The following is a 24434-nucleotide window of genomic DNA, read 5'->3' as shown; positions in this document are numbered from 1 at the left end:
ATTTGACTTGCTTATTGCAATATTTGCTTTATTGCAGTGGCCTAGACCCAAACCCGCAATATCTCCGAGGTATCCCATATTGTCAACTGGGTGTTAGCTCTACAGGTTTCATTAGTTTCCCTTTGGACATTTTCGTCCAAAATGCGAGGCTGAACCCTTCATGTCGTATCCCTAAGGGAGGCACTTCGTGTCCGTTTTCCTTCTACTGGCGGTGTGTCCTAAGAGTTTGTCACTGGGTCAAGGTGACGGCCCCACCTTCCCGCTGGAAGTTTGAAGTAAAAAAAAAATGTTAAGGTGAAAAACGCATGCAAACAGACAACCTCATTGCGTATCAAGTTGGCAACATTAACCACACAGAGGGAAAAGAGAATTCCCAGCGGTGGTCCCTGCTGAGGAGCTCTGGGAGGGGACAGGGGGTGAGGCGGTGAGGTGGGGGGGGGGGGGTTGGGGGCTGATGCAGCTGCCATAGTCAGGCTTCTCCCCTGAACAGGGGGGTGTCTCTCACCCACGCTTCTTACCTTCGCTTACCCGGATCCCAGAGCAGGGCTGCCTTACGATGACGGTGGTATCTACCACCACCGGCACAATAAAGACACCTCCTGTGTAGGAATGCTGGGTACCAGGGACTGTGCTGAACTCTGCAAGGTAAGTATGACTGCCGCCATTTTGTACAGCAGATAAGAGCCTCCATTAACATGGGACCCAGGTGAGCGAAGAAATAAGACTGTTCTCTTGGGATCTCTGGTAGGATGGGGATTATCAACCCAGGCTGTGTGACCCCTAAGCTCACGTGCTTAACTGCTACGCCCACCGCCACCCTTGTTTCCTAGACGTGACCTTGAAGGTCATACTGCTATCCAAGGCTGCACCAGCTCCTCTCCTCTCCCTGACCGGCTGGGGAAAGCCTCCCCTCACCTGCTATTATCAGGCCTTTCAAACCAGGATCAGAATGATGTGTGCCAGAGGTGGGGGAAAGCCCGAAGGGCTGGAAGGGCCAGCTGGGTGTACGATGCTGAAAGGTGAGAGAGAAAAACAGACCCAGAAAGCGGGAAGGAACAAGGGGTATACGAGGGCCCGTGTAGAGAGAATGTGTGCAAAGCGTTTGAGACGATTAACGAATGGCGAAGATACGGACTTTGGGAGCAGCTGCCCCACTTTGTTGGTTAGACCCGGGTTTACGTATTTAGAGGTACGTATTTAGAGACAGGAAGATGGGAAGGAGGCCTTTAAGTTCTGGAACTTCCTTTGCTGTGTCGTCAAGTGAAGGCAATAAAGATATTAATTGCTTGTCAGGTATTATTGGCTACGCAAGAACCATCGGATGTTTCTTTGGAAGGCAGCTATGCTCACCGCTCTACCACCGACGCCCGTCTGATGTTTCTTTGAACGCAGCCCTGCGCGTAACTGGACTCCATGGCCGGGCTGTGTACTCATCACGCAGGCGTCTTCAGGAGCAGCTCCGGAAGCTGGCCAGGAACGTAAGCGAGGCTCTATGGACTGGGACCTGGGGGGTGCAGACTCCAGACCACATTGCGCTTTGCCTCTTTTTTTTTCTTTTTTTAATTTTTTTTTTTTTTGCCTCTTTTTTTCTGATATTGATCGTCGTCATGGTATCTTACTTTACGTCCTCGGCCCTCCTCCCTGAAAATGAGTCTTTTTATGACTCGAGTTTCCCAGAACCCAATCAGACACAGCCCAAGTCAAGCCGAAATGCTTAACACCGCCTAACTCAAGCCAAGATAGCAGATACGTTTCTTCCGCAGTGTAAGACTATTGAGTGCATTAACGACGAGATTCTTAAGGGGTGTCGTTTATGTTTTTGCTGAACACTCGCAGCACCTAGTATTAATAATTGTAAGAATACCTTCTCCTATCACCTGCTACCACTGCTCCTGCTGCTGTCAGGAGCCAACGATCAAAGCTAAGCACCAAGTGTTCCCTCCCAGGTGCTAGGAACTAAGTGATTCATCACACACAATCGCCCCATATCCCGAGGCCAATGCCACCTTTGCTGTCATTTTGCAAATGAAGCAAACGAGGCCTGAAAAGAGCCAGTTTTTCATGGCCACCCAGCTGGTGGGAAGAGAAACCAGGTCATCTATGCTATGCTGTCTAGACTAAGAACCACTGTTACAGTTGACTCGCGAATGGCACAGGGGTTAGGGACACTGACCACGCACCGCCCCCCGCCATCGCACAGCCCAAAGTCCACATCTAGCTTTGGGCTCCCCCAAACCTTTGCTACAGATAACCTGCTGACAGGAAGCCTTACCGATAGCATAGTCAATTAACACATATCTGGTGTGGTATATGTTTTATATACTGTATTCTTACAGTAAAGCAAGCTAGAGAAAAGAAAATGTTATTCAGATAATTATGAGGAGGGGACACCTGGGTGGCTCAGTCAGTTAAGTTCCAACTCCTGGGATCGGCTCAGATCATGATCTCACGGTTCATGTGTTCGAGCCCCTCATGGGGCTCTGTGCTGACAGCTCAGAGCCTGGAACCTGCTTCGGATTCTGTGTCTCCCTCTCTCTCTCTCTGCCCCTCCCCGACTCACGCTCTGTCTCTCTCTCTCTCTCTCAAAAATAAAATAAACATTAAAAAAATTTCTTAATCATTTAAAAACTAAAAAAATCATAAGGAGGAGAAAATACATTTATAGTACTGGTGTATTTATCTAAAAAATCCGTGTTGTTCAAAGGTTGGCTGTAATTCCATCCTCCTCCCCGAACCCAAAGGGAATGGCTATAGTGCTTCCAGACTATGTGCCTTTGCACATTTGCTCAGCATCTATGAAAACCAGGGCTGTGTTTCTGGGCACAGTGATCTGGAAGGTTTCTAGGCCTTCGGAGTCTGTTGCCTGAGGGCTCCTGACTGGTGTGGCTGGGCTTTCTCTTTCCTCTCAAGTGGCTCTGTACTTGAACTTGCACCCAGACTCCCACCACTGACCTGATTCCCTCTCACCCCACACTCCGGAGGCAAGATTCCCTTATACACCTCAGCCCTCCTCAGCGGAACTAAAACCAGCACATAGGTCTCTGGGCCTGAACAGTTTCAACACATGAGAAACGGAAGTTTATAAATATAACTTCAACTTCTTTGCATTGTTCTTTTTGTTGTTTTTTAAATATTATTGTTTTTATTATTTTTTTTTAATGTTTATTTTTTGAGAGAGAGACAGAGCGTGCTCCCAAGGAGGGGCTTGGGGGCAGAGGGAGAGGGAGACAAGGAATCCGAAGCAGGCTCCAGGCTCCGAGCTGTCAGCACAGAGCCCGACACGGGGCTCGAACTCACAAACCGTGAGATCATGACCTGAGCTGAAGTCGGCTGCTTAACCGACGGAGCCACCCAGGCGCCCCCCAATTTCTTTGCATTGAAACGCCAAAGTCTGTTTATTAATCTGATACTTGGAATTCAGAGTATCTTTTCCCTATTTAAAAAAATCTGAAATACGGTGGTTAGGGTCCCATAGGCTCGCAGCCCGTGTAAGACTAATAAGGCCATAGTTAGTTAAAACAATGCTCATTGACAATAAAGAGTACAGGACAAACACCTGTCACAACACTAATTAAAAAGCTGGAAACAGATGTAAGAAAATTTTCATTTAGTAAAATCTGTAGCCTTGGGGAAAAGCATGTTTAGAGAACAATGAAAACACAGATGGAAGACTTTGGAGATTCCAAAGGAGACTTCTAGATCCTTCGAAGGACTTGGGAGGTCGAGGGTCACAGGTTCTTGTAACATCTAGTTATATTTTAAGGGGGGGGGGGAACATCCTCCTTTGATACAGGTTTGTCTCCAGCTCTGACTCTCGTGAAAAATACCAAGGGCTTTTCCTAAATTGTGTATTCACACGTGGAATAAAAAGAGGCCGAAGAGATTTTTTCTTGAGGAAACTGAGGAAAAAGAAGAGGAGAAGGGTGGTGGAGGGGAGAAAGAGCTGTGTAGGGCTGCTTGACAAAAACGGATCTGAGCTACATGTGCCTGTGTGTGCAGAGTCCCGGGAAGGGAAGACGGAACGATCGGTGAAAGATGGGGTCTGGCATTCCCAGCCTAACACCTCGCACCCCACCAGTCCCAAACTGCTTGAGTGCCATCTGCACAAAAGGGATGTGTCTTCTGTGGTCTGGAGCAGAAAAGAAGAGAGACACGGTTCGGTGCGGGGTATGGAAAACAGTGCTCTTCGAGAAAAATTATAGTATCAGCCAACTGCGGTGGTACAAATACTCCCACCACGGGAGATTCCAAGCAGCAAATGGTTTAACAGCTGGCTCACCAAATTCCTGAATATCGAACAATCCGCTTCCGCAGGCTGGGGCGAGCCAGCTCCAATGCACCGCCGGATGACACGACTGTCCCCTTACGTGTTCGCATGGTTGCCAGTTCGGGTTCACCTGCTCGGCGTGCACTTGTCTGTTCCGGGCCTGGGACGCTTTCATTAGTTTGCTAGTTGCTTGCTAAAAACTGGCAGGATGACCATGAAGTCCAGTAAAAGAGTGGATCTCAAAAGCCCATCCGTGGCCTAAGAGCCGCCAGAAATCAGAGGGCAGAGGCTATCTGATTCATCTAAATGTAAATTCAAGAACGATCACGGAGCTGAGTTCTTGGGGCCACATTAAATTCTCTGATGAATCTTTGCTATATACGAGCTTTTAGGGTGTAAGAGAGAAAAAGAATCACCAGGGATTTTTCTGGAACAATTTTAAAATCTTGAAATTGTTCTTAGTAAAATTTGCATGCATCCCCAAAGCAGATGGGAAATGGAAGACAAGCACCTGTCGTCCTCTTACTAGAATATGTTCACCTCGTCACGCTAGGAGCCTCTCAGACTCCTGCGGAAAGGTTTCTTGAGCGGAGGGAGGTGCTGGGGAGACCTAACACCCGTGGAAAGAGCAGCCCGCAGACCCAAGAGGGACAAGAGAGGACCAGGCCGTCGTCTGCCCGCGTCCCAGATGGGCTCCCGCCTACACGGTCACCCTGATCTGATCCACAGGCTTCCGTGTTAGGTTGGGCACCGTGGCCTCTTTGCTGGCGTATCCCACGGGAAGGAGCATCAGCAGCTTTTCGTTTGTGGGGCGGCCCAGGAGCACCCTCAGACGGGGACCACAGTTGAGAGGTGTGGTGGTGACAGTCACCAGTCCCGCATTCTACGACAGAAGGGGAGAGAATACAGTGTCAACTCAATGGAAGTCACGACTTTGCTTGTGGCCTGGGGACATTCCGGTCCCCATTAGGCCTGCTTGTCCCATCATTTCCCTGCAGCTGGGCAGCAAAGAGCCCGCCAGCTTGGGCAGGTGGACCTTAAACCTCACCTGTTCTCCTCAACCTCCCTAGTCGCCACATGCTTTGAACCAAACGGTAAGAAGCTTCTTGAAGAAGAAAAATACTCGTCCTATTCGTCATTGATGGTTAAGACACAGGAATGGTTATTTCATGGAAGGAAATTTGGGGGTCCAAATATACCCAAGGAAGGGGTGTACCCTCAAACAACAGGGAGTTCCTACGCTTGTATAACCAGCAATGCAGGCGGAGGACCACCCCAGCCGAAAATACCTACGTCCAGTGACAGAGGCTCAGTAGCCTGGCATTACTCCCTCAACCTGTCTACAAGGCCCTCCCTCCGGATAATAAACACCTAATAAAAATCACATGCAGCTTCAAGGTGCTTCCCAAGCTACCTCCCTCCCCTCTGATTTCCCAATCAGAGGGTCACCGCTAAGCCTGAGCCAGACAGAAGTTCTAGAACCGCCTTTGAGAGTCCTACAGGACAGGCTCTTTGGTCCGGTCGCTACGCGATCTGTGCAGACGGGGAGCATCGTCAGGAAGATTCCTCTTTCCTCCCTCGCAAATAGGACCTACGCTCAGAATCATGCCTGAGGCGACGCTAGAGGGCAGCAAACTCAACACTGACGTGACAAGGCTGCTGATTCAGAGCTCAAAAATCTCTGTGCACCGTTCGCTTCGCCCGGCAGATGCATGAATGAACGGTGCGTCCGCGTGGTCCGATGTTGCACATCACTTCCTTTATCTGCATGCTCACAGCATTAGGGAGGAAGTGAGATGCCACTTTCTCTAGGTAAACTTTTCAAGTAATCTAAAAGCCTATTCCTCTTCTGTGTTAGCCACGACTGTAGTTTGCAAGGTATTTTCGCCATATAAAGTTTGCTTCGAGTTAGTGAAGAAGCGTGTAGTTTTTTGGACTCGATTGTCGCTTGGAAGTATGATCACTCGCACTTACCATCCTTGTTTGCCTCATTTCTTTTACGTGCTCACTGTCTCTCTCTACCCCGGGACCCCAGAATGCACACACAGCTCATGAGGCAAGACCTCCGTGGTTCCCTCCCCCCTCCCGTCGGACCTGCCACACAGAAGGAGTTGAGTGAATGAACTGAATCCTGTAAAAGGTGTACCTCAATCTGCTCTGTTTCATGCTTAGCATGGCTCCAGCGACCCCACATACCGCAGAGATGGAATTGTTTAAAGCACATAGATGTCTTTCCAGTGCAAGGCCACGTAAGCTCGACTTTCCAGGGAAGGAGCTCTAGGAGAGCCTTCTCTTTATAGCTTTTTTTTTTTTTTTTAATTTTTTTTTTTTCAACGTTTATTTATTTTTGGGACAGAGAGAGACAGAGCATGAACGGGGGAGGGGCAGAGAGAGAGGGAGACACAGAATCAGAAACAGGCTCCAGGCTCTGAGCCATCAGCCCAGAGCCCGACGCGGGGCTCGAACTCACGGACCGCGAGATCGTGACCTGGCTGAAGTCGGCCGCTTAACCGACTGCGCCACCCAGGCGCCCCTCTTTATAGCTTTTTAATCACGCCACCGGCTCGGACGACAGCGAGCCCAGCGAGGCAGCATGCCTGCCGAAACCCTTGGAGCTTCGTGTCGTTACAGACGAAGGCAAACGCAGTGGGCATTTTTTTCTGAGCCTCAAGTGATGCTTCCAGAAGAGGATTCCAGCGCGTTGCGGCAGCGTACCTACCAGTCCAGGTTTCCAGGGGCATTTTTCACACCAGGCTACGTGTCTTAGGCGTTCAACTTTAGACGAACAGCTTCCAAGTGTCTCTCAAGTAGAAACTCCGCCGAAATTTGTGAATAAGGCCACTGTTTGGCTTTCCAGGATCGCTCCTCTCTTTGGGGCGGGATGGAGGTGGGGGGGGGGGTAACATACCTGAAGAGCAGCAAGGAGGAGGCCACAAGCAATGGAAACACTGATCTCATTGTAATAGTGGACCTTTCTTTTGCCACTTGCCGCGACGCCGTGTACTTGTTTGAAAATCAGAATCAAAACAGGTGCTGTGTCCAAGTACTCCTTAACCCAATTGGTTCTGAAGGGAAAGAAAGGTAATCCAGAGACTCTTTGCTCTTAATGAGTTTCGGTCTTTTTTTTTTTTCCCTTTCCAACCTTATCTTATTTACATCTAAAATAAAAGCACTTTCCCGTCCTTTATGTTTAAATGGAAAAAAAAGGACTTTCGGTCGTTTATTTGTGTCTTCGCTATAGTGTTCTGTCCAAGGTCACTCAATTCAATAAGCACGTGTTAACGAGGCCTAGTGTAGCAAGGCACATGAAATGCAGAAAGGCACAAACAAGGAGCCTATAACGCAGAAGGCAGTGTGTAAAATTTAGCAAGCTAAAACCCGGTAGGTGATATTAAAGAAATATAAGTCAATTGCATTAGGAACCCTCCAAATGAAGTGTTGGTAATTTTGAATAAGAATATTAGAAGAGCGTTTCCAAAGTTTCCCTCGAGGTGGGGTGCTGGAGACTGGATGGAGAGGGGCACTGGGGAGGACATCTTAGTGAGTCAACGAGTAAAGGCAGAGTCGGGACGGAGGACGCTTGGCAGGTCGGGGAGTTTCCAGAAGCCCGATAGGCTGGAGGATGGGGTGCGAGGTGGAGCACGGGTGGGCTGGCAGGTTACGCACGGATTTTGCAGAGTCCTGGACTTCGTGTGGGAGGTGATGGAGAGGGACTATAAGCTTCTGAGCAGAAGCATCACATGATCAGATCTGTTTTAGGAAGAGGTAGATGGTTGTGGGCAAGGGGCAAGCTCAGGGGGGACCAGAAGGTAGACAATAGCAATGGGCCAAGGGAATTCGGGAAGGCGTAGAACCTGGAGCTGACAGGTCTGGTACAGAAGCAAAGGAGGAGAAGAAGGTGATGGTGAAGTCTAACCAAAATGACAGGTGCAAAGATGGTGATGCTGCCAGCCCAGTGATGGAGAAAAGGAAGTGAACTTTGTGAGAGTGGGAGATAATTCACGTGAGGTATAAATACGAAGTTGAGAGTTTTGCTTGTCAGCTAAGGAGCATATCTTTCTCCATCCCGTTACCCTAATAGCCATACATTTGGCGAAAGCTTTATTCTAGCTCAGATACTCAAAGTGCTACTCATGCAATGATACACGTTAGAATTTTTCTTGGGACACATTATGTCATTAATAAACAAGAGGTGATTCCACCTTAAGCCTAGCTGTGCGTCACTATTTTCAAACATACTAAACTCACTTGTGCGGTTTTCTATGGTTCCTCTTATGCTATTAACTTCTACAGGTCACATTTCCCAAGCTGCCTTCTCACGCTTCAGCCAGTTTCGTCACATTGGGCTGTTACCAATTCTTTTCTCCTCGCGGAAGAGGAAGAATGCTTGTTGTTCAGAAAGAAGATAAACTCCGGGAGCCCACGGGTTTTGTCATGCTGGGCAACCTGCTCGACCTCCCCTGGCTCAGTTCCCACATATGTAAAACGTGCTGTCCCCTCATACAGCTATCGTGAGGGTGATATCAGTCAAATATATTAAGGGCTTAGAAAAGCACCCAGTACACATTGCTGTGTGTGTGTTAGCATTATTATGGTCACCGATATTATCTTGCAGTGAATAATTCAAAAGAAATTAATGTAAGACAGAGATGAAGCAGTGTGCCTTTGTTCAAACGCAGATTAATACTTTTTAATGATTTTTGTACTTATTTTTTTTTGGTCTAAATGCACACTGGTATCTAATATTTCTGGCTTGCTCAGGTTCACAAGAATTTATTATGACATCACATGACCGTGGATAAAAACACGGCAGTGAGACTTATTAATAAAGGGACAACTAGCACCTTCTGCCTAGGATGTCAGGATATATGCTCATCTGCAACTCACTTTAACATTTTTTCAACTGCCTACTCTGCAACCGCACTACTCTCGATGGTGTAAGACATTTTTAAACCTGGACCCCTAGCGTTTTATGTATATATGCGCGTGTACGTTTTGCCCGCAAAGAAAGTCCATAAGGCTTCTAAAATATCGCCTATGCAATGAGAAGAAAAGTAAGCCAATAAGCAAAATGCTATGTGATGAAGTGGCCATTTTAGATGCACAGAAGGTACCTATTAGGGGCTTTGAGCACAGAGACAAGAGAGCGACTAATTCTGCCTTCATTGGGGAAAACGTCAGGGGCCAGCAGCGTTTTGTAAGCACTGTGCACGCATAGAGCAGGACATCTCTCTAAGGGTAGGAACTCAACTTTTATCCATCCCCTTTTTCCCATGAATATGCAGTGAAATTTTTATATTTATTATTAATAGTCTGTGCTAGTTCCAGAGCATGGTAATAAGTTACACTTCCATAAGGGCGTCTGTTTAATTAGGGTTTAAACATCTTAGGAAAGAAAATGACCTCTGGGGCCAAATAAATGAAACAGGAACAGAGCCAAGAGACCCTCTTCCCATCACCCAGCCCTGAATACTCCTCCCTTGCCCCCAGGGCTGCAATCTGGTCGCCTTTTCTTGCTTTTCTCTTATCACAAGCTTGTGTCACACTGGGGTGTCGGATAACACCCCAAAACACCCCAGGACTGGCCACCGAAGGCCCGCGGCTGGGACCAGCGGTGTGAGCACCCTTGCACTCCAAATGCCAAAGACTAGAGCAAGCTTCCCTTCTCAGAAAGAAAAACCAACATCTCTGCCCACTGTGCCTTCTCACACTCAGCCTCAGAGCGCCCTGGAGGGGAAAGGAAGTGGCCTTTGTGGGGAGGGCCGTGCTTATAAAGAGGACTCCATAAATGACAAAGCAGAGTCTAAACAATGGAAGGTGACGGGCGGGCCCGTGATGACAAAAGTGACAGAGAAGTTATGGAATGCATCTGAGACATTATGAGGGATGACTGCCCCTCAATGGGCAAACAGGACTCCACACGTGGCTGGCAGGGGCAGCTATGAGAGAAAATGGACACCTGCAGGGCCTCCCCCAGGGCGCGAGGGCTCAGGCTTAAACCTAGTTACAGTGAGTTCCCCCACACTTCTTTCCTAGAGATAAGGAAGCCCACACAGTTGCTGATGCCCAAGAGATGCCTAACTGCACGGATTGTTTGCTCTTGCTAACCATGTGCTAAGATTACTTGGAAGATGTTATCACTTTAGCAAATGTAATTTACTTCAGTCAACGTCCCGAGACATCTTTATGCCACGATCTTACACTCTAGATGGGAGAAAAGCGAAGTGAGTCCTCAAAGGTGTGTTTACGACTACTTGGGTGGAAGCCTGTTTGTTTACCAATGGTGCCACTTCCGACTTGTCATCACCATTCTATGTGCTTACAAGCAGGCTTGCACATTCAATTTTCATAACGAAGTAAATCCTAGGTAGTCCCGTTTTCCAGATGAGGAAACTAAGGCACAGAAGAGGTTAATCATCCCATCAACTCTTGTACCTCAGTTTCTTCAGGTCTGTAACCCATTGGCGTCCCATCCTTTTCAAGTAGTTTATTTCTTCCTCCTCCTCGATGATCTCCCGAATCTTATGTTTCACGTCCGGGTCCTTCACAACCACAAAGGTCCAGGGCTCCGTGTGGGCCCCACTTGGGGCAGTTCCTATCATCCATAACATTAAAAGCAGAAATGGAAACACGAAAATGTGAGAATGGTCATTAAGAATGGGTATAGTAACTCACACTCGCTGAAAACGAAGTTCAATCACCTGGTGAGCAAAGTGCTTGGTCACAGATTGTGGTATGTGGCTGTCCTCTCTGTTTCATTCTGCATCACTTTAGGGGCTACAAACCAACTAACTGAGGTCGAGGCCAGTGGTTCCAGGGCTATGGGGATTTATCACCACTTCTCTAAGTATGTGGGGGGGAAAACATTCCTATGTAAGGGAACTAAGGGAACCCAGAAGGGAAATTCTAACAGCCCGAATGCTCCAAAATGTTGTTTGTTTTGATATTATTTTTCTAAGTTGATTTATTTGGAGAGAAAGCATGACAGGGAGAGGGGCAGAGAGAGGGGGGGAGAGAGAGAATCGATGTGGGGCTCCAACTCACAAACCGTGAGATCATGACTTACACCGATACCAGGAGTCGAGCACTTAACCGACTGAGCCACCCAAGTGCCCCTTGATATTCTTAGAAAAGGATAGAGTCATGAAGCTCGTTGAAAATGGTAACATTGAAATGGTCAAATGGCTTTTAAAACACCCCTGAGAGGGACGCCTGGGTGGGTCAGTCAGTTGGGTGCCTGACTCTTGACTTTGGCTGGGGTCATGATCTCGAGGTTCAGGGGTTCGAGCACGGTGGTGAGCTCTGGGCTGGTGCAGCCTGCTTGGGGTTCTCTCCCTTTCTCTCTGCCCCTCCCCGGCTGGCTCACTCTCTCTCTTTCTCTCTCTCTCAAAATAAATAAACTTTAAATAAAAGGAAAAGACCACTCACGAGAAGTAACTCAACTATACATTGTTTGGTACCTGTATCAGGACGCTGAAGGCAGCACTGTGGGGTTTGTGGTCCCACTGGAGACACATGAGAACTCTTGGCCCTGGGTGCTCAGTACACGAGAGCCTGTCTCCCAGCTCTCACGGGCTACGGGAAGCCTCAGCCCACACTTGGATCAGCCCCGGGATCCTGGTACAGAGCTCAGTAGTGTATCTCAGTGCCCAAGGAGCTAGAATCCCCTTTCAGACTCCAACCAGGCCCAGCTTCTGATCTAGGTGTCACCCTGCTGTCTTAGAGATGGCCCGCCGTTCCCAGCCAGAGACCACAAGGACCCACGAATAGGTTATTTCAGAAGCAACTATTCCATTCTTCCTGGTGAGCAATTTAATGGCAGAAGCTCTACACCAGGGGGGTCAGGACTGCCTGCTTGATGGGGCTCTTGTTGTCACCCACACTCCCGACAGTCAAGACAGCATGATTGGATTGTGAAATGCAAGTCAAGAGCTAAACGTAAAGCCCATTCACAATGGCCATGCAATAATCTTTGCAAATGAACTTAGATGTGATTTATATAGGAGTAATACTCCAATCAGAGGAGACTCTCAAATAGGGGATTTCTCTGACATCTCCTTCCCTCCTTTTTTCTATAATTCTTTTATTTTCCTCTGTGGAAATATCAATTCATGTTGAAAATGGGTTTGTCTTGGGGCGCCTGGGTGGCGCAGTCGGTTAAGCGTCCGACTTCAGCTCAGGTCATGATCTCACGGTCGTGAGTTCGAGCCCCGCGTCGGGCTCTGGGCTGACCGCTCAGAGCCTGGAGCCTGTTTCAGATTCTGTGTCTCCCTCTTTCTCTGACCCTCCCCCATTCATGCGCTGTCTCTCTCTGTCTCAAAAATAAATAAACGTTAAAAAAAAAATGGGTTTGTCTTGCTGTGGTTTACTTTGCAAATTCATGTAGGTACATTTTGCCAGTGTATTAGAAAACAGTACTAGAGCGTGTAATCTAAAAAATTTGGTTCCAAAAAGAGAAATGCACAAATGTGAGTGAGCCTCTGTGTGTGTGTGCATGTGCGTGTATGTGTGTGTATTTTAAGAGGGGGGTAAACTAAGGGGATGTTTCTCTTCCAATGCATAATAGTATGTTCAGAAATTTTTATTCTTAATAAAAGATCCTAATATTCAATAATTTCAGAAGTTTTAAACTGTTGTCACATCTGGTCCCAGGTAGTTTGTAATAGTCAAAAGTTTGTAGAAAGCAGAAATCATGTTTCTGGCAGTCAGGCAACACCAGGGTAAGATTTTATAAATAAACGATCACTCTAGGCTTTATTCAGTGTGTTTGAACTTCAGCAGTGCTCCAGTATTGTGACTTGCAGTGGACATTCTCAAAAGCACAACGTACAGTTACAGACCTGCTGTTTTGATGACATTATCAATGACTTCCATGGGGACTTGCTCATTACTTATGAATCTCACAGACCGTCTTTTACTGAGAAGTGCATAAAATTCCTGGGATCTCTTCACCATTTCCTTCTCAGGATACCGGGTGTGGGAGAATGGAATATGTTCGACGTCTTCCTCTGACTCTTGCCAGTCATTGGCATCTACAAATAAGAACAAAAAAGGCAACAAACGAAATTGCACTTCTTGGTCATGAAGGAGAGCAGAATATGTCACCCCGTGGTACGCCTCTTTGGCATAAGGATTATTTTGAGCTGATAATTTTTAAGAAACAAAAGACACAAGAAAAGTGTTGAAAACCAGAGTAGAAGTTACCTTTTTGTAAGGGACATGTACTTTTGTGAAGGAAATCCCCACCCATAAGCCTTCCCTGTACCAAGAAGGAAAGGATGACCCTGGCAAGAAAGTCTTATCAATGGAGAAGGTGGACTTAAATCTGTACAACCACCTTACCCCAGCTTAAAACACTGTGCTTTTCTTTTTTTTTTTTTTAATTTTTTTTTTCAACGTTTATTTATTTTTGGGACAGAGAGAGACAGAGCATGAACGGGGGAGGGGCAGAGAGAGAGGGAGACACAGAATCGGAAACAGGCTCCAGGCTCCGAGCCATCAGCCCAGAGCCCGACGCGGGGCTCGAACTCACGGACCGCGAGATCGTGACCTGGCTGAAGTTGGACGCTTAACCGACTGCGCCACCCAGGCGCCCCAAACACTGTGCTTTTCTTGATAACCTCCCCTAACTGGATCCCCTTCCCCTAACGTCTTTCTTTTGTCTTTAGTTAAAAATTGTATTTAAGTAGTGACTTGGGCCGTTTCAGGGACTTACTCAAGTTTCCTGGGCCTGTCCCATGTATACGGTAGGTATACATGTGATTAAGCTCCTATTTCTTTTTCTCCTCTTAATCTATCTTTTATTATGGGGGGGGAATGGGGGAAGGGTCTCGGCCAAGAACCTAAAAGATAGAGGGAATATTATTTCTCCTCTCCTACAATCATAAGATGGCCAATGGGGAGAAAGAAATAAAGTTCTCAAAAATGTCTGCAAGATTATCAGCTCAAAAGAGTCAATAAAAAATGAAAATAATTGGTCTACAGAATTCTGAACTCTGGTTTTGACTACTGACTATCCAAATTCCACTGGTTATAAATCAAGAAAAAGAAAGTTTTACCTACACAAAGATGAGGAATGAAAATTTCTATCAATGGTGAACTAGTTTGTTTGAAACAATCTCGCATGAGCTGAAAACCAGTAAAATCATGAAATAAAGTACTTTTAAAGTCTTTAAAAAAAAAATCAGTATATTGCTGACAGTGTAGTAAGAAATTCCCAAGCCAAAACTGAAGGGAAATACGAATCTGCAGGTGGGTAAGCACAGAAGCCACATTTCTTCTGACAGTACTTGCCAATCTCTACATATTTGAATTTTTATTTTCATATTTTCAGGGATTGAGGATGACAGGAATCAAAGCCCAGGCCTATACACCATGGGAAGGCTAATGAGCTGGGACCCCAAGATAACATCCTCAAAGAAAGAATGAATCCTAAATAAATCAGCCCCCAAGGGGTAATACCGTTTGGTGGGTCCTGCCTGTAACTTGAACTTGGAATTAGGTGGTCCTGCCTGAAAATACCTCCATTGCCTAGCAAAAGCAAATGTCAATACACAAGTAGTCTTAAGTACAATTACCAGCAATTCACCAAATACAATCAGACATAAAAAGAAACAAAACATTTTAAGCAAGAAACAGCAGAATTGATATTTAAAAACAGAATCAGATTTCCAATGTCTCCAAGTATTGGAATTATCAGACTCAAAAGATAAAACAACTACGATTACTATATTTAGAACTCATAAATCTGTCGGGTACAGGAAATGATAAAAAGTGACAAAGAAAATATGAGAAACTAAACTTCTAAAACTGAAAAATAAAGTAGCAGAATTCAGAACTTAATGGATGGATTTAAAGCAGGATGGATTTAGGATTTATACATACCTAAAGAAAAAAATTAGCGAACTGGAAGATAACTCAGAAGGAAATATCTAGAGCAAGGAGAAACCAATAGATAGAAAACATAAGAGTGAGAAAAAACAAAGCAGAGTGATATATATATTGGAGGGAGACAAAAGTGAAGTGGTCGAGACACCACTGAGAAGCCAGGGCAGAATGCTGGCCCGGACTAGGTGGGCCACAAAAGAATGACAAATTCTTGGAGATCTTGGAGATACAAATGGTAAGACCTGCTGAGGTGTGTGGTCAGGAGTGGTGGGAGAGAGGGACTAGAGATGAGTCCCAGGGGGTGGGCTTTAGCACCTGAGGAGAGAGTGGGACCATCTACTGAGACAGAGGATGAGCAATGAGGAAGTAGGGGTATGAATCATCAGTCTCTCACATTAGAGATGCCTGTGAGTTGTTCAAGCAAAGATGTCAAGCGTGAGGGGCGCCTGGGTGGCTCAGTTGGTTAAGTATCCGACTTTGGCTCAGGTCATGATCTCGCGGTTTGTGGGTTCGAGCCCTGCATCGGGCTCTGTGCTGACAGCTCAGAGCCTGGAGCCTGCTTTAGACTCTGTGTCTCCCTCTCTCTCTGCCCCTGCCCTGCTCAAACTCTGTCTCTGTCTCTCAAGAAGTGAATAAACATTAAAAATATATATATTAAAAAAAAAAAAAAGATGTCAAGTGTGAAAGTAAAAGTCTGAGTCCAGAAGGTGGGATGTCACTTTGGGAACCCTCACATAAAGATGAGAATGACAACAGGAACAGAAGAAAAGAGCAAGAGGGATCCAATGCCTGGCCCTGAGGGTCTGGGACGTTCCAGGTGGAGTTCAGGTAGAGAATTACCTTTCTCCTTCACTCGCACGCACATACTGTACTTCACTCCTGGGTCTCGGAAGACTGACCCGGGAGGCAAAGTCAAGAAGAAATGACTTCAAAGACGCTGAAAACCCCAATGACAATACCAGCAAGTACTGTGGTTTCCTCACCACTGTTAGTGAGAAACTTCTTTATCTGTATAAAGTTTACTAGCCAGGGCAGTTCACACATTTAATGAGAAGGACCATTAACAGTTGCTCAGTTAAATGAAGTGGGTATGACGGGGGAGGGGCAGCAAACACCTCCAGGTTTCTAGCAATCGATTCTGAACCCAACCCAGATGTCATCAATGCCAACCCTGAACTTAGCAAATGTGTAAACAGACTTTTAACGCCCATGAATCCTTTCACGTCATTTGTTATGAAGTCTGACGACTTCTGTCCTTAGCAAGTGGTAAATGAGTAAATGCATGAAATGCCTCACTAACCGTGTGAGAGACAAGTTACCAACTCTTAATATCCATTCAGCATTTGTATAAACTAAAGGCAGCCCAGGTTCATGACTTGGCAGTTTCCACAGCTCGTAAAGTCCAAGGTAAACATTCCCACTGTAGCAGAATGAAGCAGCAGCTGCCTGGATGTTATCAGCGAGCAGGGTAGATGAATGGCCAGTCAGTGGATTGTCCTGAAAGGCTTGCTGTTCCTGGAGCCCCCCCCCCCCCCGGGGCAGATGGTCTACATTTTGCCAGTGGAGGGGCGGGGGGGGGGGGGGGTTGGAGAGAAAGCACCCAGGGAACTGCAGGGCAGTGAACCAATACCAAAGGTACCACTTTTCCCCTTCCCCCTGACCTCCTCACTCCAAGAGGAGAGAACAGCCTCTGTAAACTCTAGTCATCCTGCCTCCACGCTACACCAGCCAAGCCTCTCTAGAGGATTCATTCGAGCATAAAGCCCACATATTTCAAAACAAATGGATGCTATTATAGTCTACGTTTTGATCGCAACCTATACTGCCACACTTGGGGTTTGGTATTGACACCCAGGACAATTCACCTTTCATCATTGCTTTAATGCCAAGGATCTCTAAACTGCACCATTAGGTCCAACAGCCAAGAAGCTCTAGGCCATGTGTATTCTCTCATGGTTAACACAGAGGTATTTTTGTGTTTGTTCGTTTGGGGCTGCATCTCCACATAAATTGCTTTTGTGTTTTTGGAGTTCTACTTCAAAATCTTTGCAAATGAGCCAACTAGTTTCTAGCTATGAAGCTAGAAGGCCAATTTGTGTCACATCATCCTTGTGCCCTTCTTGGCATTTTGGGGAACATTGAGAAGCAATATTAATACGGCTGAAGGTGAGGCTGAAGCGAGGTCAGGGCTCCACACCTGCCCTGAGAACACCTCCTTCCCAGCTGCCTTAGCCATCACTCTGTTGCTACGTAGGGCTGTCAATTGTCCAGCTCCCTGCAGTATATTTCACCAGCAGCTCCCGAGGTGTGTGGGGCCTGAGGAATCGGGGGGGTGGTTAGTGGAAAGTTCTTGAATGGAGCCATGCTTTTGTAGGGACTCAGGGCAGGGCAGGCTGCCCCCAAAATGTGCCACAAGGGCATACTGATTATTTTGAACTGAAGCTACTTAGGAAATAGCCAGTACAGGAAGGACACTCTGACCTCCTCTGTCTCCCTGAAAGCAGAGAGTAAATCTCTCATATGAAAGGTACTCTCCCTGTACTAGAAAGTAGAGAGAGATCCTCATCGCCAGAGACATGAACTTTACAGCCAAGAAAGCTTTAGAAACAAATCTTGTCACTTTTTACTAATCTACTACCTCAGCCCAAATTCTGTTTAGAATTTCTTACTAGTTGAAGCTCCCAAACATTTCTTTGTCCTGTTGATTCCTCACAAGTTTATTGCGTCTGTCTAAAATGTGTAAACTCTGCCTGCCTTGATCATTTCTTTGGGTCTCAATTTTATTATTGAAACTGTAAGCACATGTAATTGTTTGTTCCCTCCTGTTAATCCGTCTCATGGCAATTTAATTCTTAGATCAGATGTAAGAATCTTTTTTTTTTTTTTTTCAACGTTTATTTATTTTTGGGACAGAGAGAGACAGAGCATGAACAGGGGAGGGGCAGAGAGAGAGGGAGACACAGAATCCAAAGCAGGCTCCAGGCTCCGAGCCATCAGCCCAGAGCCCGACGCGGGGCTCGAACTCACAGACCGCGAGATCGTGACCTGGCTGAAGTCGGACGCTTAACCGACTGCGCCACCCAGGCGCCCCCAGATGTAAGAATCTTGACGGGTAGAGAGAAATTTTTCCTCCCCTGTCATATCCTGAATGAATTTGACAGAACTTGTTTCTGAGCCCCATCATCTCTTGTGGTATCCCCAGTGCCCCCTGTGTTGGTCCACCCTCCCCCCTAGGGCTCCCCCCGACTTGATCTCAAAGACAATGACTCCATTCAAGTCCTTTCCCTTTGCTAATCTCTCATCTCAATCTACCTGCCCTTTGCCCTAAAACCTTAAGGTCTTACAGGAATCTTGGTAAACTAACCTTTTAAAATTAGCCATGTAAAAGTATTAATGGGTGTATGTGTCAAAGGATAATGAAATGCAAAGACAAAGCCAGACTTGTTCCTTCCTATATCAAAGGAGAATCTGTGTGAACACAGTAGAGTGTTGACCTTTTATAGTATTTTTGGGTATTTTTGGCAGTGGTGTGCTGGCAAACCAGCCCCAGGAGAGGGGTGAGGAGGCCTGATTTGCAGCACTTGCCAATTTCCATTGAGCACATACTCCCATCATGGCGTGACGTTAAGCTGATGAGTGAAAAATGGCTCACCATGTTCCTGAATATTTAACAGTTGGTTCTTGCTCCTCCCATCGTCTAGCTCTAGCCCACCACTTGGCTGAGAAGCTTGGAGTTCAGGAATTAGTGGATTCCCTGGAGTGTAAAAAGATTGATATCATCTGTAGGAACAGTGTTACTTGTTTGAAACTGTTGTTGCTTGGTTGGCGCCCAGAGGGGCTGGTACTGAAGTGAATCCATCCCTGATTGGCTTTCAGAGGTAAGAGGCTGCCACTGATTGGTGGGTTTGCTAAGCTTTTACTGAGGTGAGTTGTCCTCTATTCGTTGAACAGGTTTGAAACCTCTTCCAACGGCTGCTCATTATCATGGGTACATAAAAAAACTGTCCTTCCGCAAGTCTGTGGGAACATTTTAATTCTCAGGTGTTACCCACACAGGCCATAATTTTAACACAGGCTTTTTTTTTTTTTTTAACCGCCAGCCACAAACCCTGAAATTGCTTATTACCATTCTCTACATACAAATATATCCCATACATATACATACGCATACAGAGATGTATCAATTTGTGTGTGAGATTTGTAAAATTATACACATATGCATACATGCGTATCTATGTACATATATCTATCCTCATCACTGAGCTCACTTTTCTAACACATGGTTTTTTCTTGCCTCTCTCCTCCACTACCTTTCCTGCTTTCCACTGGTATGACTGAGTTTTCCCCATTTTATCTTTTCTCACTTGGAAGTTACACAGTGTGTTAGGTAGAACCATATACAATTGCTAACACAAGCCTTTCCTTTAAAAAAAATTTTTTTAATGTTTATTTTTGAGAGAGAGAGAGAGCAAGCAGGGAGGGGCAGAGAGAGAGGGAGACACAGAATCTGAAGCAGGCTCCAGGCTCTGATCTGTCAGCACAGAGTCTAATGCGGGCTCGAACTCATAAGCTGTGAGATCATGACCCAAGCCAAAGTCCGACGCTTAACCAACTGAGCCACACAGGCACCCCTAACACTAGCCTTTCTTAGTAGTGACTAGACAATCCGGGACCAAATTTCGATGAGGACAGTAGTTTTTGGATGGTCAGTAAAGCTAAGTGAAGACATATCCCCACCAGTATTAAAACAAACACATCCTGATGAGATGTGTTCCCTATATCTTCTCTTCCTATCTCCATTTCCATGAGCTTCCAAGAACCTGGGCCTGACTAGAGCATGTTTGTACAGGATTTATGGCTCACTTTAGGGAGACAATCCGAGCCTTCCTCTTTGTCATTTCTCCTCCTTAGACCTCTGCTACAGTTAAACAAGAAAATATTAACAAGACACATGTTTGACTGCTCCCTAAAGCAAGCCTGTGCCGAATGTCTGTTTATTCTGAATTATGCCGAATTTATTCTCCAAGCAGCTCACACGCATGCTGATTCGGTGGAGTAAGAATTCTTTGTGAGCCAAAGCTGGGGGAGGTGGGGTTGGTACCCATATTTTCCTTAACTCGCACTAGAATGGCCTATAATCCTTATTTTATTGTTTTGTCTCTTACAATTAATTTCCACATGGTTTGAATCTGGTATCCATTTGCCGTCATCAAAAGCATCTCCATGTTTCTTCAGTAATGGAATCCTTTTGGTTCTCCAGCCGACACCCCTACCCGGTCCCCTCTGAACCTTCAGTGCCAGCACTGAATCCTCTCTTAGACCGTATCCACCCATCCAGGGGTTAGACGCAGGGACTTGGGTGGCAGAGAAACCTGGGTTTAAAAGTTGCTTCTCACCCATCACCTCTGAGACCTCAGTAGGTGTCACTTAAGTGAACAAGAAAAATTCCGACAAGAGACCGAACCCTACATTCTGGGCAGAGGTGCCCGTGGCTGCTGAGGAGGCCACTAAAGGTGCAATTTATTCTTCCATGTGAGGAACAAAGAAAGAGGCAGAGGATTTGCAAAAATGAACAAGCAGAACGAGACAGGGCCATACAGCTTTGCTCTGTGTTTCCAACGTTCAGTCGAGCGCCAGGTCCCTGGTTCCCCACCAGCCTTATCAATCCCTCTTGTACCCCCAAAGTCTGCAGATTGAGTGGCCTTTCCTTAAGGCACACTACCTCTGATCTCGCAGGGAATTTTTAGGCCCGCTGGTCATCTCCTGCCCTCTCTCTTCTAGGTTATTCTCCTATGAGAAATGCAGTCTAACAGCTGGCTATGTGCCTGGGTCCTGGCTCTATCACTACCTACTTGGGCAGGTGACTTAGCGGATTTGAGCCCCAGTTTCCTTATCTTTAATATGGGGATAATAATAGTGCCCACGTTGCTGTATTGACTTGAAGATTGAGTGGTTTACTATACATAAAACGCGATGCTAAGTGGACACAGCCAGTGTTCTGTTAAGAGCCTGTTGTTGTCCATATCCTGGAGTTCCTTCCCCAAGTGGTCTTTTCTGCGGTCCCTTTTTCCCACCACAGACCCTCTTAGTTGCGGGTGCCCCCCGTTCTATGCTCAGTCTTATCACCAGCAAATATCCCGTTAGAGAACTCATCAGTTTTATAAGTTCCAAGTACCACCCTGTGCTGGGACTATCCAATCCGTGTCCGCAACCTGGATCCCTCGCCTGGACCCCCTCTCCCTTTCTGCTTAGACGTGTCATCTTCTCAAATCCAACACGTCTTTGTCTATGTTCAACATCCTCTCTTGCATAGCTCTTCTCCTCTCCCCCATGTATGATAGGGTCTTTCCACCTCTGCCAGCCTCCAGCGCTTACCCTCTCCTTCTCCCCAGATTCAATTTGTTACCAACCCCCGTTGTTCTTTCTTTAACTCCACCCTGACTCACTCCTTCCTCTGCGTTCCCACCGCCACCACCATCCAGGCCATCCTTACCAGGGCAAACCACCACACGGCTTCATAAGGGATGTCCCTTTGTTCAAGAAAAGTGCTTCTCAACTGGGCAGGATTGGCATTCGGGGGGGATGTCCTTCAGCGAGAGAGTGAGAGGGAGCCCTGCCAAGAGGCCGCCTGGGCTTGAATTTTCTGCAGTACATTCAGCATTGCTGGCTCCCCGCACTGAGCGCCAGCTGTATACCCCACCCCCAATCCTGAGATCAGGGAAACTCAGAACATGTGCACACATACGTGCCCATACACGAACACACCCACGCACATGTCCAGGTGGCCTCTTCCGAGGCGGGGGCATCACCGGTCCAGCTGAGAATCACTGAGCCTCTTCCAAATCGAGTCCATCCCACGAACCCACCTCCGAGGCACATCCAACACTGATCACTCAAGGCTCCTCAAGAACGTCTCCCTGCCTGCTTCCTTACCACCTCTTCTTCCCCTGATCAGCCAGGACTGGGCCCATGGTCACCACCCCATTTCACTTCCCCCCTTCCCCCCACCGCCTTTACCAGTGAGGTCTTCCCATCTCCTCCACATTTTTCTCAGAGGGTCCGTCCCTGCTCTTACGCTCGTTCTGCTCCTGTCATCTGAGGTGCCTCCTAACCATTGCTCTTCCTGTCCTATTAATTGGCCAGGCCCGATTCGTCCTTTCCCTGTTGCACCCCCATGCTCCCCGCACCTCTTTGAAGGCCCTGATGATCCCTTCAGCCCCTCATTACTCCCTGATTGTTGCCTACTTCTTGCCTTGTCCACTAAGTTGAACACCCAGCTTTGAGGACACAGGGCGACTGGCACAAGGAAGAGTAGCGAGCCCCTAGATCGATGCCACATTTTACATTTCCAAGTCCTTGATTAAAACCTGGCCACTCTGGGGACACTTGGGTGGCTCAGTCAGTTCAGCGTCTGACTCCTGATTTCGGCTCAGGTCGTGATCTCGTGGTTCGTGAGACTGAGCCCCGTATCGGGCTCTGTGCTGATAGCGCGGGACCTGCTTGGGATTCTCTCTCTCCCTCTTTCTGCACTCCCCTCCTCTCAAAATAAATAGATAAACATTTAAAAAAAAAAAAAACCACGACCCCTTTCCCCATGGCCACCACCAGCCTGTGATGTGCCCCTTGGCCAAGATTTTAACAGCCGGAGCAGGAATGGAGCTAGGGAAAATGTCAGCCTCTCTCAACAGCTGTTTACTGACTCTTGATCCAGAAATCAAGGGTGGGTTGGTGCCAGCAGGTGTCCCCTGAGAGAAATGATCTGTCTCTGATGACATAGTAGAGGCTGATGATGAAACTGACCCGCACGTGTTTCCTCCTCCCCAGAAGCCCTGCTCATCAGAAAAACGCAAATGGGACAAGCTCAGTAGCCTGACCAGTGTCCTTACCTTCTTCCCCTTGGTGGAGATCAGTATTGTCTTTTAGGTCCTCATCCACCCAGGGATGAACCTCGGCCCTGGCTCTGGGCTCCCCCTTCCGTCTCTTGCTGCTTCCATCACCATTCTTAAAGATCCACACGATCAAAATGCAGACAACTGCTACCAGGACTGGAGTCAGGAAAAACATGGTCGTAAAACTGACTCTCACTCTGAACAGCGCACACACTTCCCACACTGCCCTTAAACAAACAGAGACAGGAACGAGGAATGAAGAAAGAGGGAGCTGTGGGAGGGACAGGGTGAACTCTGTGACTCTCAGAGGACTTTGCAAAGGAGCAAAGATCACAGCGTGTGCACTGGGGGTGTGTTGTGGGTTTGGTAATGCCCAGGTGCATTCGCTTTTTAAAATCGTGTGCCCAAGAAATATAGGCGTAGACAGTAAGTTCCAGAATGTGAGTAAATAGTTGAATGCGCTAGGGGTTGCTAACAGCGGTAGAAGGTGTTTAATCTTCCTCCTGTTTAACTTTTCTCCGAGAGCAATGTGTCCTCAACTTGCCAGAAGCTAGGAATCCCCTGGGGAACTTGTTTTTAAAAGGGGAGACTTCCAGGCACCAACTCACATCTAGTGAAAGAAAATTTCCAGGAAAAAGGCCTGATAGTCTGCATTTTTTTTTTCCAACGTTTATTTATTTTTGGGACAGAGAGAGACAGAGCATGAACAGGGGAGGGGCAGAGAGAGAGGGAGACACAGAATCGGAAACAGGCTCCAGGCTCCGAGCCATCAGCCCAGAGCCTGACGTGGGGCTCGAACTCACGGACCGCGAGATCGTGACCTGGCTGAAGTCGGACGCCCAACCGACTGCGCCACCCAGGCGCCCCGATAGTCTGAGTTTTAAAAACATCATATTTGTGAAACCCTGCCCCGAGGTTTTGATATATATTTTTTAACAAAGCCTAAGGCAACAGATAGAGCAGAAAAATGATCATATTTTGCATTGGAGAAAAACTTTGATCCAGGAAAAGTGACCTAAAAAAACCCTAAAATGACAGTTTGGTTAATTAGGTAACTTACGTAGGGTTTGTTTGTTTGTTTTGGTTTTTAAACAAATGTCTTAACATTTGTTTAGCAAATGTTGGATTGGGTCGCTATAACAAAAATATCATAGGTGAGGAGGCTTAAGTAGAATTTTTTTTTTCCCCACCTTCTTGGACGCTGGGAACTCCAAGACTTTTCTCACCTTCTTGGAGGCTGGGAACTCCAAGATCAAGGTGGGGGCCAGTTTGATTCTTGGTGAGGGTACTCTTCCTGATTTGAAGGTGGATGCTTTCTTACTGTGTCCTCACATGGCAGAAAAGTGAGACTCTCTGTCTCATGTCTTTTTTTGTAAGGGCACTAGTCTTAC

The 24434-nt window shown here is 46.8% G+C and overlaps 1 protein-coding gene across 1 annotated transcript; it reads right to left on the bottom strand.

Annotated features, from left to right (window-relative positions):
- Positions 1–3592: 3592 nt before the first annotated feature.
- IYD (iodotyrosine deiodinase) lies at positions 3593–23281 on the bottom strand. The gene is made up of 5 exons (XM_030316585.1): positions 23041–23281; positions 13108–13299; positions 10703–10862; positions 7176–7332; positions 3593–5150 (listed from the first exon to the last, which is right to left on the bottom strand). Exons 1-5 carry the CDS (start codon positions 23216–23218, stop codon positions 4968–4970), a joined length of 870 nt encoding a protein of 289 aa, XP_030172445.1. The 5' UTR covers positions 23219–23281; the 3' UTR covers positions 3593–4967.
- Between the last annotated feature and the right edge of the window lie 1153 nt (positions 23282–24434).

Source organism: Lynx canadensis, chromosome B2 (genome assembly GCF_007474595.2).
Source record: "Lynx canadensis isolate LIC74 chromosome B2, mLynCan4.pri.v2, whole genome shotgun sequence".
NCBI classification, from domain to species: Eukaryota; Metazoa; Chordata; class Mammalia; order Carnivora; family Felidae; genus Lynx; species Lynx canadensis.
The sequence above is the reverse complement of the archived record's forward strand: the minus strand, read 5'-3'. Positions and strand labels throughout refer to the sequence as shown.

What these genes read in the sequence shown, in the direction of transcription:
- IYD (XM_030316585.1), bottom strand. Translation starts at nt 23,218, where the DNA reads ATGTTTTTCCTGACTCCAGTCCTGGTAGCAGTTGTCTGCATTTTGATC. An exon ending in TCTCCACCAAGGGGAAGAAG is followed by an intron (nt 13,300 to 23,040) that starts GTAAGGACACTG and finishes TCTTATTTGTAG; the next exon opens with ATGCCAATGACTGGCAAGAG. An exon ending in TCCTCCTTGCTGCTCTTCAG is followed by an intron (nt 5,151 to 7,175) that starts GTATGTTACCCC and finishes CTTCTGTCGTAG; the next exon opens with AATGCGGGACTGGTGACTGT.